This window comes from Rhea americana, unplaced genomic scaffold, assembly GCF_003343005.1.
Source record: "Rhea americana isolate MKP2758 unplaced genomic scaffold, rheAme1 scaffold_40, whole genome shotgun sequence".
NCBI classification, from domain to species: Eukaryota; Metazoa; Chordata; class Aves; order Rheiformes; family Rheidae; genus Rhea; species Rhea americana.
The window spans coordinates 5,867,390-5,883,056 of NW_028186535.1; the positions used below are offsets into that span (position 1 = coordinate 5,867,390).

Below are 15,667 nucleotides of genomic sequence, written 5' to 3' on the forward strand. Positions count from 1 at the left end.
TATTTTGACAATAGCATCCTTCAAAAATGTCACTGAATTTAGAGGTTCTCTAAATTACTTCTGCCAGGAAGGTATTCAAGGGCAGGGGCAGATCATTTTCAAAACAAAATTGAACTGCCTTGTGGGGTTGTTGCAGAGCCTATGAATTTGATTTCTGTAGCTGTATATTCCTCAGGTTTATGCCCACAGTTACTTATTCCTTGTCTGTTACAATAAAATAATCTGAACTTGTACTGGATTTTTTTAACTTGCAATTTAAAACATCTCTAGTAATACCAAGAATTAAAAATTGTATTTTATTACTTTTTAAGTATTGTAAGAGCTGTTGCCATGTAGACATTAGCAAGTATTTTAGGGTTAAATTTTATGGTTATTAATGTAATGTCAAAGAATATTCARACAATGAAATACTTCCACACAATCCGTTGTGCAATTTGAAACAGTTAAGGATTCCAGTTTACTCTTTAGACAAAATGTTTTATTATTTCAAATATTTTAACATTTTGTGCAAATACTAAATAGGAGTTCTTTTTGCTTTTAAAGGTATTAATATGAACAGAGATTTAGAAAGTGGTTGTCATTCTAAATTTAGAATTCCTTACTGCTGGTGTCACAGCTGGTACTTTCAGCAGTGAGAGCACAAATTACRTTTGTAATTAAACTTCCCTTTTAGACGTGATTGTAAATGCTTTTCATGMAGAAATCTTCCCYCGCCTCCCRAAACCCACAAGTTCTAAGAATTGATATGGGTTCCTTATTTTAAGATATTTTCAGTACAAGAATATCCTGCTCTTTGTAGAATAAGAGACATAAACCAATTAAATAAAACTCACCTTTTTCAGATCTCAAAAATTTACTCCTTTATGATCTTATTTCCCGCTCTGACACCTCAGTAAGTACTCTGCAGGTGCCATCACCACCTATCAACAGACAACTGTTCTCTGAGACTGGGACAAGGGCTGTGATATTAGCAGTTCGATTGCAGGGCAAGGTACCTCCTGGGATGGGATATTTTGCTTTGCAGAAAATTATATTTGAGAAATGAAAACAAAGATGATTAAATCCTGAGTTTGAGCATTTTGCTATTTCTGGAAAGATCAGAAAGGCTTTTATGTTTGCATTGCATGTAGCTTTTAATTGTTACTCAAAACTGCAGGAAAATTATAGCTGTAATAGTATATTAAAAATACTTATTGCTATTTATATAGATTAGTAGTAGTATATATTAGTGTGTTTAAAAAATTTCTTGTCTCTTACATTTTTATGACTTTAAGATTTTTGACTACTGAGTTGGTATTTCACCTGGGTTTTTATAGTAATGATTATTCCATWGACAAATCTTAAAGCCTGCTATTGATGGCAGTAGTGATGGCAAATCTGCATTTAAACTAGGGCACAAAAGAGATAATAGATGAAAATTCTAGATGTACAGTTCCACCATGATAAATTGTTTTTGTTTGCTCTCTTGCTTCTGATCTATTCTRTTACTTCAAAGGAAAACCTTGAAAATGTATGGTATGACTCGTTTTCAGTGCGTACTTCCAAATGACTTTTCAGTTCAGTAGGATTTGCTGAAAATCGTCAGTTAAATTTTAATGTTTACTTTTCTTTGAGAGAATGTGGGTTATTTTTTTCTTCACTGTCATGATTGCATGTCAGTTTTGGTCTCTCCAATTTACCCTTCTGGAGCTAGGCAAAATAGTTATAATTCTTTTTCGTGCTCTGATAAATTTTAAAGGCTCATAGTGACTAGAAATTACAACCTGTATATTTGGGGRGGAGAGACAAAAAGGTTAGCAAGTAAAGCTGTATCTCACTCTGAGCTTAYGCTTGTTTAGTTTAACTTTTTACTGATAGTGGAATATTAAATATTTCATATTTAGTTGTCTATTTCATAATAGGAACAAAATCAGCAGTGATTTTAACTTCCTTTCCTTTCTATCACTCATCCTGCAAGRAGGAGAAAGTAACTTTTCTCTTATTCTGTCCATCTGACTGCCTTTGGATGTGATCTCATCCTTCATTTTTAGATCAAGTGAGTAGGATTTATCTTGGATCACTTTACTTTTGAAAAAGGATGTGAGTTTTTCTTTTGTTTTTTAGCACTTGAATTTGAATATTGTTTGTTCAGTTTGTGTTTTAAAAGATCTGTTTATATGTAGTGCGTGTTACTGGCAATTTTTAAAGATCTGTTTATGCTTAGTGCATGTTACTGGAGATAACCTTTTTGTTCTTTATARAAGTTACAGAAATTGGCAAAGTGAYGCAGGAATTTTTTTATAATTAAAGAACATTTAAATGAGGCTCATCATCTCTAAAAGCCTGCATTAACTCTGATTAAAAACATGCAAGTTGCCATTTTAAATCAAATTTTTCTTTTTTTTTTTCTTCTAGTTGTGGCCAGTAAAGAGTTCTGGATGAATTTCACTAAATGATAAATTATACCAGCAGGAGGCATTTATTTTTAATTTCTCTCAAGTAGTGATTGGCTTATGACCCCAGCCATGAAGGCTTAAAACACACTTTAAAAATATCCTAATATAAGTCTATTGTGTATATGGATGTATAATTATTTCTGAATCCAGTTTAGACCTTTTTCTAGTGCCTTATGTTGATGAATTCTCAGGTTTATATGATTTTTGTTGTCTTGTGTTTAATGTTATTTCTCAATTTATTGACTATGTCCTTGGGGTATTTTGTTCAAGCATGAATTGGATCACCTGTGTTTTCTGTGTCATACATTAAATTGTATTTCTGTCATATCCTCTTATGTATGTTTGATTTCTTTTTATTTAAAAAAGTCTTTTGCAACTTGATTGACGTGAAAGGTATTTGAATTCTCTAGTCACTAGGTGCTTGTCTTTGGTATTCTTCTGCTCTTTTTTTTTTCCTGGTTACTTTTCCAAAGTCAGTCATCAGAAATACCATGACATTTTATTTCTTATATTTTTTTTACCTCACTTTTGATATAACAAGCACAGCAAACAGTTAGGAAGAGAACATGCATATTTTGAATAGTTGGTGATGGGGGTGTGTGGGGAGGGGGTATCTTGTTTTCTCACCAGACTGTCTGGGTCATGGTCAATTCTTTTTCCAGATTACAGTAGCAGAAGAATTCTAAGGGAGAGAGAGAGAGAGAGGATTGTTCAGTCTGGTATAATTGCCTTATATTTCTGTGTTGAATTCCACCTGGCATCATTCTGTTTATTCTTTCTTCCATAGTTTTCAATTATTAACATTATAGCATCTTCAGATGTTGACATTTACTAATGAATGTGTCCAGGAAATCTTCATATGTTCCTTTATCCTTTGAATGTAGCATAAAGTAGATGTTTATTTCTTCCCTTTGGGCAGTTTCTGATCAATGAAAGTGTGTAGCCCTGGAAAAAGTATTTTTTCAGAAAGTCTTTGTCAAAACTTCTATCAAATTTTTGTTAAATATGCAGCTAAGCATTTTTTGCATATATTCTTGAAAAATTCAAGTAGATTAGAAAGATAAAATGTCATTTATTGACACTCCACTAGCTTGTCTATCTTTTTAATGCTCTTGGAGTCTATTTTGATCAATTTACTTGTAGCTTGGAGAACAATGCTCTCAGATTTGTGATTTCTGTAATTCATCCTACTGTTTTATTTATACAAGAGCTGCAGTGTTTGTTTGCTACCTTTTAGTCATCTCATGGAGTAGTTTATTTTGAAGAAAGGTGRTGTATGTTAGCAGTTAGAAACTTTTCCTGGCTTTCCCTCCACCCCCGAGTTTCAAATGGATTCATACTGGTATTTAGGAGTGTTCCCATATCCAGAAGTTCCTCATGCTTATTTTCTGATAGTACCATTTTTGGATTGTTAATTACTGCCTCTCTTCCCATGTAGTTCCCAGCAGTTCTTGAAGTCCCTTGCAGATTTTCATTTTAATGTAATTTTAAAAACCATTAGTAGTTGGGKTTTTTTTCTGCCTTTGAATGTTTGGTCTCTGAACTCTGTCTGAACTCTTTAATACCACTGCTGTCTATCTCAATATTTAACCAATACATATTCAGAAAACTTCCAGAATAAACTTAGAGCTGGAAAATATAGTTTTGTCTAAATAGTCATTGGATTTTTTTTTATATATTGTCTCATGCATAAGAATACTGGCATATTCACAACTTTGGCAACTGCACCTACAGAAAAACTAGGTATGACCTAATTTTTTTAGTACTTGCAGCATTTCTCATTATCAGAATGTGTGAACAGTGAATTTACTAATGACTTATAATTGAAGTCTGACTAAGAAGTTCACCTTAGTTTTGAAAAGTTAACAGGAAAGTACTGGCATGGTTTGTTTGCTCCAGGTTGGTTTTTTGGCCCTGCCCTGTGCTGAAACAGGGCTATTGTTACACTCAGCTCTAGCAGTTTGTGTAGTAATAGCAAGTGCGTATTGGTTTGCTGCTATTTCAAGAAATACTTGTGCTAAAAGAAAATGAAAAATAATTTTAGTTTTATAATTACTTGTTTCTCTGTGCACTGGTTTTAGATAACTTATCAGATGCTGAAATAGGATGATAGTAATCTTTTGAAGGTGAGAGGAAGCAAGACCTAGCTGGAGTGGCCTTTCTTCTCTCTTCTCGACTTCACTGTGAAGAAAGATCAAGCAAAATGGAACTACATTTCACTCCTTATACTGTTTGGAGAGTAGAGTTGTTTTTTACTCTCAGCTTTTTTACYTTCTCCCCCTCCTACTACAGGATAAGGAAGAAACTTGCTTATAAAAGGTTGTTCTCTCCATTGTAGAGGAAAAAAGGAATTCTAGTAAGACAAGTCATCTCCTTCTTCCTGCTGAAGAAAAATGCCTTTCACTAAGTTCTTTAGGAATTTTTTTGAGTATAACAAGGAAGATAATACCTTTATGTGACAGCCTCTTTTGAAGAGAATGTTGAAAAAACAGATTAGTGGCTATAATATCATACAGCCATTTGCCTCGGGAGAAGCGGGCACATGTCTCTGTTACCTACATGTTTTAATGTGCTTGTTGCATGTGTTGCCCTCTGCAAGGCAAAACAGGGATCCTGCTTTACACTCATTTTGAAGGAATTTTTTCTACTCTTATTTTGTGCTTAGGAACCTCCTGATGAATAGGTATAGTTAAGAGGGGGACTAGACCAGAGAACCACATAAGGYTTATCCCCTTGTTCTATGAAGATAAGTACTGAAAAATAGATACATCTATTTCACAGGAAATGATTTTGCATGAATAGTTATGGCTTTTTTAGAGAGGATCTTCAAAAACCATAGACCTAGGGTTTTCTCTGTCACAGAGATTGTTTTTGTTTCCTTGAAAGCTTTTGGCTAAGGCTTGTGAAGGGTTTAAGTATAGTCTCACAGGTGATTTTAATAGGAAAATGGAACTACTAGCAGTTCTTGTATCCTCTTACATTGCCCTGAGTAGAACCTAACAGTAAATTCCCCTTTGTATTTATTGTTTTTCTTGCTCTCTCTCTTTGAACTCTCAAGGTTATTCAGTTATTTTCCTCACAATTTCATTAGGAAATTTGCCAAAAACATCCTTTCTAGGCAGCTGTCTCTGGACCTTTGGAGGCCAGCACTAATGTGCTTCCAGTCTGTAGGGGGTGTTTGGCACAAAATTATGAACTAGGCCTTCAGTGCTTCAGGGGGGGRAAAAGAAGAGATCTCAAACATTTTACCACACCCAGGTGCAAATTTTTGCTACTCTATGAGCATTTAGAGGCTTTCATCTCTTGTTGTACCTGCTTTGTCCTGGTGCGAGGTCTGTTAACAGCAACAAACTGTTGATGTGAGAGAATTATAATAGAAGAATTATTTTTCTGTGGAACRAATGTTACTTTGAAGGAAGGCTTTTGTGTGTATGTGGGAGAGTAATTCTAGCAATCTTAAACTGTTTGGATATAATTTTTTAATAAGGCATTGATTTGTATTTTTTATTTTGAAGTAATACTTACAGGCAATTCTATAGAACCTTCATGTAATACCTCATGTAAAATTGATAGAAATATTACATGTTTTATGAAAATTAATATTAAGAGGAGTTAAATTTGTCAGGAAAAAAAGCAAAAAATGTTTTTTCAATGCTTTCTTTCATACGCCACTTAACAATATAGGCAACTGCTGTACCATATGTACATATAATATATTTGTCAGACTAACTGCTTCTCTTGTTTGACTAAACTGTCTCCTTTCAGCCACCCACACAGAATATGCCTATGGGTCCAGGAGGGATGAGTCAGAGTGGCCCTCCCCCACCTCCGCGTTCTCACAACATGTCTTCAGATGGTATGGTAGGTGGGGGCCCTCCTGCACCACACATGCAGAACCAGATGAACGGCCAGATGCCTGGTAAGTTTTTCTCCTCCAAGACATTAACACCAGCGTTGCTTAGCAACTGAAACGACATGGGGGCTCAAGGGATACTAGATTGTTGATGACAAAACTGCTTTGAATGCCCCCGAGTACAAGCTCTCTTAGAGTTTGTTAGCTACAGAGCTACGTGACCTGTATTCAGTGTTTATCAGGCTGCCCTTGGGCTTTGATGTAGCTGACACACAGCATTCCTCTGATGAACAGAACTGGCTAAATTTAGTCTGTTTGAAACCATACAGTACAGCTGGCTTTAGAAGGCTTACTGGAGAACAGTATTGGCCTGTGGCTGAATGAATACAAATCCTTCCACAAAAATATAATGTGAAATCATCATAGCTAAATAATTAGTAATAAAATAGATATCTCTCAAAGAGGATGTTTCAAGCTTGGGTAGACTTTAAAAAAAAAAGTGTGTGTGTGTATATATGTCTTTTTATATAGAAAGCCATCCACTTTCCACTAATCTTGTGTGTTCTTTATTATTGAAGACATGTTGAAATGGTAAGGGATTTGTGAAGAAATGGCCTCCAGATCATTGTTCAGGGTGTAAATTTTAAGTCAGTTTTTATATCATTCTGTTTTGTAATAAAAAGAAAAGTGCTTGAAAAGTCAGAAAAACAAAGCAATGAAACAAGATGATAAAATTCCACATTGCACCAGCCTGGCTTGGGAGTAACTGTTCCCTTCAGCAGTCATAGCAGAATGGAGAGAGCCCTGGAAAAGCTTGGCTCTTTATAGAGATGCTGTTTTCCAGTATTTCCACTCATAAAGTCACACTGCCTACTTCGTGTGAATTGGCTTTCAACTTAAAATTGCATTCCTAGGATTCCTTTTGTTCAGGACTCCTTCGCTTTTTTATATGGAGGAACTTTTCATACAAAATCTCTTCAAGGCATTGATTCTTTCAGGAAAGAAAACTGTTGTCAAAGGATCTTTCAAAATCCATCTCTCAAATTTACAAGGATGAGCTCCATACCAATAAACAATCACTATGCAAAATTTAAAATATGAAGGTAAAAAAACAAGTGCTATAATATAATTTCCCTTCAAATCTTGATAAAATTGACCTGATAATGTTAGTGATAACTTTTCTGAGAAAAGTAGCTGGATAGCCTGCAGAGGCTGCATGCAACAAGTATAATAAATGATCTAGAGAAGTTAGTTTCATCGTATGTTTTGGTCATGGTCTGTATTTGGAAGTKGAAAGACCAATACATGCTGCTCCTTAAGTAGAGCAGAGGTTATTCTGGTTGAGGAGTCTCCTATCCATCTAAGATCCATCATCTCCCATTGAGAATAGCATCGCCTCTCACAGATCAGTCTCTTTGACCTTCTAGTGTAATCATATTATTGTTGTTATAATGATCTTTTCCAAGGAGAAGGATTACTGAGTYGCAATGTGAGCATAATGACTTCACTGCTGAACCGCAAGGGAGAAAAGTCACTGCTTAAACATACATATTTTGTAATTAGGTAGGAAAAGAAGAGAGCTCTTATGAAAATATGTGAAAGGTAAATAGATTTGTTTGGGTATTCATTTAAACAGATATTTAAATACAGTTTCCACCTAAGCTTTAATTTAGCCTTTCTTCCAACATATTCCCTTTTTTGGATGTCTGTTCCTTCCCTTCTGTGTTTAAAGTCGTCTCTGAGGACGTGAAGATAAACAGCTTAAGATGAGGGTATCTCTAATATTGGGAAGGCATGCTAAAATCATTTCATAGTTACGCTTTGGAGAAGGGGAAACAGAATTGTCTTATTAAGGGGATAGCTGTTTTTTAAAGTGCCTGCTAGTTTGGCTGTACTTGTACCTTTCTGTACTTCATAGGTATATACTTGTAATCATTTATTCTCGGTATGCATTTGCTTTCTGACATGGGACACTTACCATAAAATTTAGTTGCTTTTTAACCTGAAAAAAGATGTGTTTGAAGGGTGACATTAATTGAGTTTGTGTAATTCAAAGTATGGGTGGTCTTGATGTTGGAGAGGTTGAACTGGGCTGTACTGGTGGTAGGTGGTTATCTCCCTGATTTCTTGAGCCTATTTTGTAATATGGATGTCCCTATAGAAGGTTGAATGGTAAGATTAGGCCATAGGGTTCTGTAAAGATCTTGGCACTGGTAAGTGTCCTTCCTGAACAATAAGTGCTTATATGTTACCAAGAAGTTTTCTGGAATTGTTCTTTCCTTCCTATGAACGTAGTCCCAGATGCGTTTGGGCAGACTTAAGACTTAGTCTCAGAGCTCAGACATTGTCCATAAATAGTTAAAAGGCAAATGATTTTTTTGTTTACAGTCAAAAAATGTTTATTTAACTAACTTTTATATAACACATAATTATAGTGTAATGTAGTTATTTTAACAACACATATGCTCTTCATATTTTACTCTATTTTTCATACTTATTTCATATTAAAAAGAAATGTAATTATTTTGTCCTTATGTGCAGGAGAACTTCATGAAGTCTTTTTGGCAAATTTTATAATAAAAATATTGTATCGTGTGTCAAACGTTCTCAATATCTTTCATTTGGAAGATTTTTTTTTTATACAGTAGTCTCAGCTTTTCCTGTCCTTGTCTCTCATATTCTTGCTAATTTCCTGGTTTTGATCCTAGAACATGCACATGTGACATTTCCTCTTTTCTCTTGCATATTTTTCATCTTCTCCATTTTGTTTCATTTTTATTACTGAAGATCAGTAATTTCTTAGGCTTTCTAGCACTAATCCTGTGTCCTCCTTTACTTTTTTAGGAAAGGTATTGAGAAAGTAATCTTCTCCGTCCTGTAATTCTTGACACCACAGTCTAGAGCTTTCCGCCATCTTAGCTTTCCCTTAAAACGTTGAAGATCTCATTGTTAGGGATGGTCTCATTTATTTCCCAATTAGGCCACGTTGTTGGCTCTGTAACTTTTAGGCACTCTTCATTTGGAGAGGTGTCAGTATAGGCATCTATAGTTCCATGTCATGATCATAACGCTGTGTACTGAGATCCTTCTTCTGTGTTTGTGGTGGATCTGCCTTTGCACAATTCAGCAATCTCTTCTCAATTTTAGTTTTTGTTCTGCTGCAACAGTGAACTGCACATACGATATCTTTATTACCCTTTTCATTTTCTTTGATAAAATAAGCTTATATGTTCATTTCAGCAAGGCATCCTGAAAAGGGCCAGAGGAGCTTCTTTAAACATGTTCTCTATTTCTTTATGCTGACTTTTATTAGCTGTGGTCCTTGACCATCATTCTTTTCCTTCTGCATCTTTTTTCACAGAATCACAGAATGGTTGAGGTTAGAAGGGACCTCTGGAGATCATCTAGTCCAACCTCTCTGCTCAAGCAGGACCACCTAGAGCATGTTAGACAGGGCTRCATCCAGGCGGGCCTTGAAYATCTCCAGAGAAGGAGACTCCACAACCTCTCTGGGCAACCTATTCCAGTGCTCCATCACTCTCACAGGGAAGAAATTYCCCCTCAYGGTCAGGCGGAACTTCCTGTGGTTCAGTTYTTGCCATTTGCCTGTTGTCCTGTCRCACGGSGCAACTGAAAAGAGTTTGTGCCCGTCCCCTTAACACCCTCCCTTCAGATACTTATCCACATTGATAAGATTCCCCCCTCAGTCTTCTTTCCTCCAGGCTAAACAGGCTCAGTTCTTGCAGCCGTTCCTCATAAGGCAGATGTTCCAGTCCTCTGATCATCTTTAGCCCTACACTAGACTCTCTCCAGCAGCTCCATGTCTCTTGTGCTGGGGAGTCTGGAAGGGGAAAACGTGGGCTTGCTGCTGAATGGGGCAGGGTCCCTGGTGACGAAGGATGCAGAGAAGAGAGTTACTGAATGCCTTCTTTACTTTAGCCTTTAGTGCTAAAGGCACCCCTCAAAAATCCCAGACACTGGAGATGAGAGAGAAAGTCTGGAGAAAGGAAGACTTTTTCTTTGCTTGAGGAGGATTGGATTAGAGATCTTTTAGGCAAATTTGATGCCCACAAATCCATGGACCATAAGGAATGCAGTCCCAAGTACTCAGGGAGCTGATGGATGTTGTTGCTAGGCTGCTCTCCATCATCTTTGAAAGGTCCTGGAGAACTGGAGAGGTACCTGAGAACTGGAAGAAAGACAGTGTCACTCCAGCCTTCAAAAGGGGCAAGAAGGAGGACTCAGGCTACTACAGGCCAGTCAGCCTCACCTCCATCCCTGGAAAGGGGATGGAACAGCTCATTCTCGATGTCATCTCCAAGCATATGGAGAAAAAGAAGGTGGTCAGGAGTAGTCAGTATGGATTCACCAAGGGATGGAATGACTGGCTGGGTAGATGAGGGGAGAGCAGTGGATGTGSCCTACCTTGGCTTCAGCAAGGCTTTTGACTGTCTGCTGTAACATCCTGCTAGGCAAGCTCAGTAAGTGTGGGTTAGACAGGTGGACAGTGAGGTGGATTGAGAACCGGCTGAAAGGCAGAGCTTAGAGTTATGCAAAGTCTAGTTGGAGGCCTGTGGCTAGTTTTGTTCCCCAGGGCTCAGTACTGGGTCCCATCCTGTTCAACTTATTCATCAATGGGGACAAATGAAGGGACAGAGCGCCTCCTCAGCAAGTTTGCTCATGATACCAAGCTGTGAGGAGTGGCTGATACACCTGAGGGCTGTGCTGCCATTCAGAGAGACAGCACTGGACAGGCTGGAGAGTTGGGCAGAGAGCTGGGCAGAAAGAGACCTCATGAAGTTCAACAAGGGCAAGTGCAGAGTCCTGCACCTAGGGAGGAATAGCTCCATGCCCTGGTCAGCTGGGAGGGTCAGCTGGGGGCTGACCTTCTGGAAAGCAGCTCTGCAGGGAAGGACCTGGGAGTGCTGGTGGACAAAAGTTGACCATGAGCCAGCAATGTGATCTTGTGGCTAAGAAAGCCAGTGATACTCTGGGGTGCACTAGGAAGAGCGTTGCCAGCAGGTGGAGGGAGGTGATCCTGCCCCTCTACTCAGCCCTGGTAAGGCCTCATCTTGAGTACTGCGTCCGTTTTTGTTTGCATATCAGTTGATATTGCATCTGTGACCTTGAGTACAACTTTCCTAGTCTAAATCCTTCTTTTTGCCTTCATTCTGTGCTAGATTAGTTATTTCTTTGGCCAAGGCAATACTCAGCAGCTGTTTTCATCTGAAGGCAGATAACTTTTTTTGCATGTGGAGATATGTAAGCAAATAGCTGTATCCTCCTACAACTTTACTGGAATAGCTTCTTTTAGATTCCTCTAAGTTTTCTCTATTTCATAGCTTTTTGCGGCTTATGTAACTAGAAAAACGTGGCATGTTTGGCAATGGTGATGTATTCTTTATGAGCTGTATATCAACACTTGCCTAGTTTGCAGTTGACCTACTCTCTCTGTCACGTACTCTAGTCATTTGTTTCTTCGTAAATTCTTCATATGGTGCTTGTAGCATGTATAAGCCTTGCATTTCCTGCATTTCACTAGCTTTTCTTTTTTCTTGTCATATTTACATCTAATCTTATTAATTTTACTCCTGATCATTTTTTGCTTCTGCTGGCTAAAGTGATGGCTAAAATAGTCAGATGACATGCTGGCAAGCTAATGTTCATGGTTTTTAAAATATCTATTGAGAGTAAACGTAATTCAGAGAACAGTCTAACTCCAACCTGTGTTGCCAGGAAAGGAGAAACTAAAGGCTGAGCAGATGTAATTGGCTGTATACGTGTATGACCAGGTTGCTGCTCTTTTGCCTCTTTGCAAGGGTGAGAGGTGAGCTGGTATTTGGTGACTACCCTTCCGGTTATCCTCTTCCACCCTTGTAGTCATTAAATACGCTTGCAAAATGTTGGCTATAGATTTGGTGGTCAAACAGCATTAAATATGTCTTTAGCCATGCCTATTCTCTATGTAGTTGTAGCATATCAATATTAATTCTACCTGATCTTTTTTTTTTAAAAAAAAAAAAAACTTTTAGTTCAAAAAAGTGTCTATTATGATTTGTTTGAATACACAAAAATGTTCTAGATGGATTTTTTTTTTAACCTAGTGAACTTGCTGTACTCTATTCAAGTACAATTCAAGTTGAAATTCAGGATGTTAGGCAATATTAAAAAGACTAGCTTTACATATGATACAGGTATAAAATGAGTTTTATAATAATATAGTTTTGTTCTAACAGCTTCAACTGCTCTCCCAGATAATTTTTTTCAGAGTAGAACTGAACTTTAACGTTGTTAATTGTATTTTAGGAGTTAAGTAGGTCAGGAAATGACTAGCAAATACTTATGCTTTAGCATAAGTAAATCTATTTAATGACTTTATTTGGTTTTGTGATTCAGTGTGACTATTTGCTTGCTTTATGGTGCTTAATGTAAAATTCTTCTCCTGCCCTTCCCCTCTTTATTTCTGTGAAGGACCTAACCAYATGCCTATGCAAGGACCTGGACCTAACCAGCTCAATATGACAAACAGTTCCATGAACATGCCTTCAAGTAGTCACGCGTCAATGGGTGGTTATAACCATTCAGTGCCATCCTCACAGAGTATGCCAGTGCAGAATCAGATGACTATGAGCCAGGGACAGCCAATGGGCAACTATGGTCCCAGACCAAACATGAACATGCAACCAAACCAAGGTAAGCGAAGCACTCTTAACTTCTATAAAAATTAAACAGGTTTTGTATACAGACATGTTTTTCAAAAGGCTTGTTCTTGCAGATTAGTTTTTTCCTCTTAAATACTTGTCCCATGTTTGTAAAACTCTACATCTCCTTTCTCCTGTGTGTCAGTGACTGTTTGCATAGGTTGAACTATTTTCCGGTATTGCATTAAAATCTGTGATTGGATCAGTTTTCATGGGTCATAAATCTGAACTGCTGTTTATCTTTCTCAGATTCTACATTTCTAAGTATTGTGTGAGTGGATAAAATTAATCTCTGCTCTTCAATGTCTTGGGTAAATCGAAAAATTAAAGCCAGGTAGCCCTCAGATTTTATGCCTAATTAATCTTAGTACTTTGCAGCATGTTGTTTTAGCTTGGAAAATCTTTAAGATTAAGAAATAAAATTCAGTTCTGGAAACAAATCTGCCACTCCCTACTGTTTTTAGGAGATGTCCTTGTGCATATAGTAAAATTCTAAACTAATTTTATATCTAGGATATTTGCATAGCATAAACAGATGATATAGCCTGTTGACAGTATGGTCTTTGTTGAAGTGCAAGGACATTACAGTATTAAAATATGGCATTAGAGTCACAACAGACCAAATTATTGAATAGTACCTGTACTGTATATTCTCATTAATGTGTTTTATAAGCCAGCAAGCAGTATTTTCAGCTTACTTGTTAAGTCTTTTACTACACTGGATCCAAACATGCCACTCACTAGAAGACATGCTGTACAATTTGTTTTAGAATGCTTGTACTGTGTAAGCATTACCACAGTAAATGTTTTTGTTCAGTCTGTATGAACTCATACCCTTCAACTGATCTGTCTTTAATAAGACTGAGGTTTTTCTTCCTTTCTGATGCTGTAGGAGAAAACATTTTCCCCTGTTTAAGATTCTTTTTGTGGTCATTATAAAAATAATATTCCAGTGACATGGATTCTTATTATCACAATATACTCTCCCTAGAGGCTAATGCTTCATTTTGTTATATGGATGTCAGTAGTTCATGAGGTATACTTTATTAGATCAGTTAAGGGTTTATAACAGACTAAATGTAAAGTTAATATGAGATCCAAAATAAGACAAACTAGGTATTTCTGCAGTTTTCTTACAAGTAGTGAAAAGAGGAATGCTGAGTCTTGCATCATACACATTGTTAATGGCATTGTTCTTGAAATCTGACAGTAAAGGAAAGAAAAAAATGGGCACAGGGCAGAGAAATCCATCACAACTGGGAATATTTTTGTCCATCTCTGAATCAGTATCTGTGTGTTCTGGACAATACATTACGCAGTAATTTTATAAAATTTGTATTGCTTTAGGAAAGTCCTGTGCATGCTCAGTTAAAGTTGCCTAGTTGCAGAGAGTTAGCAGTAAATATTCAGTAGTTTGTAGGAGGAAGCCATCCACTTAATTGCTCTACAGAAAAAAACTTTGTATGATTGGCTTACAACTTAAGACTCCCATCTCATTCTCCCATCTCAAAATAGTTCTTTACTCTTTCTGGTAATATTCCCCTGCTGTATTTTCAATACTCCTTTCAAACTTGGGAATAGCTCATTAGGAATTAGACAGAAAGATACTTAGGTTTCTGTTCTGGACAGGTGATAGTACTGTAGTATCTTTGGGGAATAAAGGATAAAGCAGTATCTAACCAAATTCTAGGCTAGAGGACAAAATTTCTTTTTAGAACAGCTGTGTCATTGGAGTTGATAGCGTTGACTTAAGGTCATAGTAAGCTTTCACATTGAGTGCTTCTAATTTTACCAATTTTGACCCTCTAGACTGAGATTTTTCTGTGTCAAATGTCTGCTTCAAACTGATTTTTTTTTTCGTGGAATTTTTACAGAAGTATGGGGCCATTTCTGAAAATGGAGTGAAAAATTACATTCTTCAAAATATTTTAAATGTTGCACAAAAAGAAATGGAGCAGTTCATATGTAAAATGTAGKAATGCAGTTGCTCCTTGTCTTATAGCAAGGCTTTGAAATTTGTCTGTTCTCCCAGCAAAACTACATTTGCCATTTCAAATACTTCCCCAGCTTTGTCAGATTTTAAATACTCGTGAGTATCCAGAAGACTGAAGGTGTGCATTTGTTAAGTATTGGTACACTAGTTCTTTGACCTAAGATTATTCCAACCCCTGTCTATATAATATTTTCCTCCATTTTCCACTCTTGGTTAATGCATTCGTTGTGAGGTTTGGTGACAAGTTAGGGGAAATATTTTGTATATTTCTTCTCCTGTGACTCCGAGACAGCAGAGTAAAGAATTGCAGACAACTCTGTGAGATGGTGAAACAGATTCAGAGAGGTAGCCAAGATTCAGTCTGGCTTAGCAGATGGAGTAGCCAAACCTCAACACTGCAGGCTCCTTGTCTGAGTGAGGAAACAAGAATGAGCAGATAGGAAGTGCACTTAGATACAACCAAACAAAAAAGGAATAAAAACATTATGGCTTGAAGTGTTTTTTTGTTGTTGTTGTTTTGATCAGTAGGATATACTGCTTTTCAGAAACGGAAAAGAAACCAAAATTTTTGAGCCTCAGTACTGCTGTCGGGGAATATTTGTGAGCCCTTAACAAGGTTTGCTTCTTTGTCTCTCATGGGATAATCCATACTGAGAGTGTGAGATCCTACTATTCCTATCAGTTA

The 15,667-nt window shown here is 37.0% G+C and overlaps 1 protein-coding gene across 3 annotated transcripts in view; it reads left to right on the forward strand.

Annotated features, from left to right (window-relative positions):
* The window catches only part of SS18 (SS18 subunit of BAF chromatin remodeling complex), a 44,595-nt gene that overhangs the window by 12,205 nt on the left and 16,723 nt on the right, over positions 1-15,667 (forward strand). For all 3 annotated transcript variants that reach the window (XM_085314347.1, XM_085314349.1, XM_085314348.1), the window contains exons 4-5: positions 6,201-6,354; positions 12,760-12,981. In XM_085314347.1, coding sequence (XP_085170473.1) covers positions 6,201-6,354; positions 12,760-12,981 — 376 coding nt within the window. The remainder of the gene's footprint in view (positions 1-6,200; positions 6,355-12,759; positions 12,982-15,667) is intronic.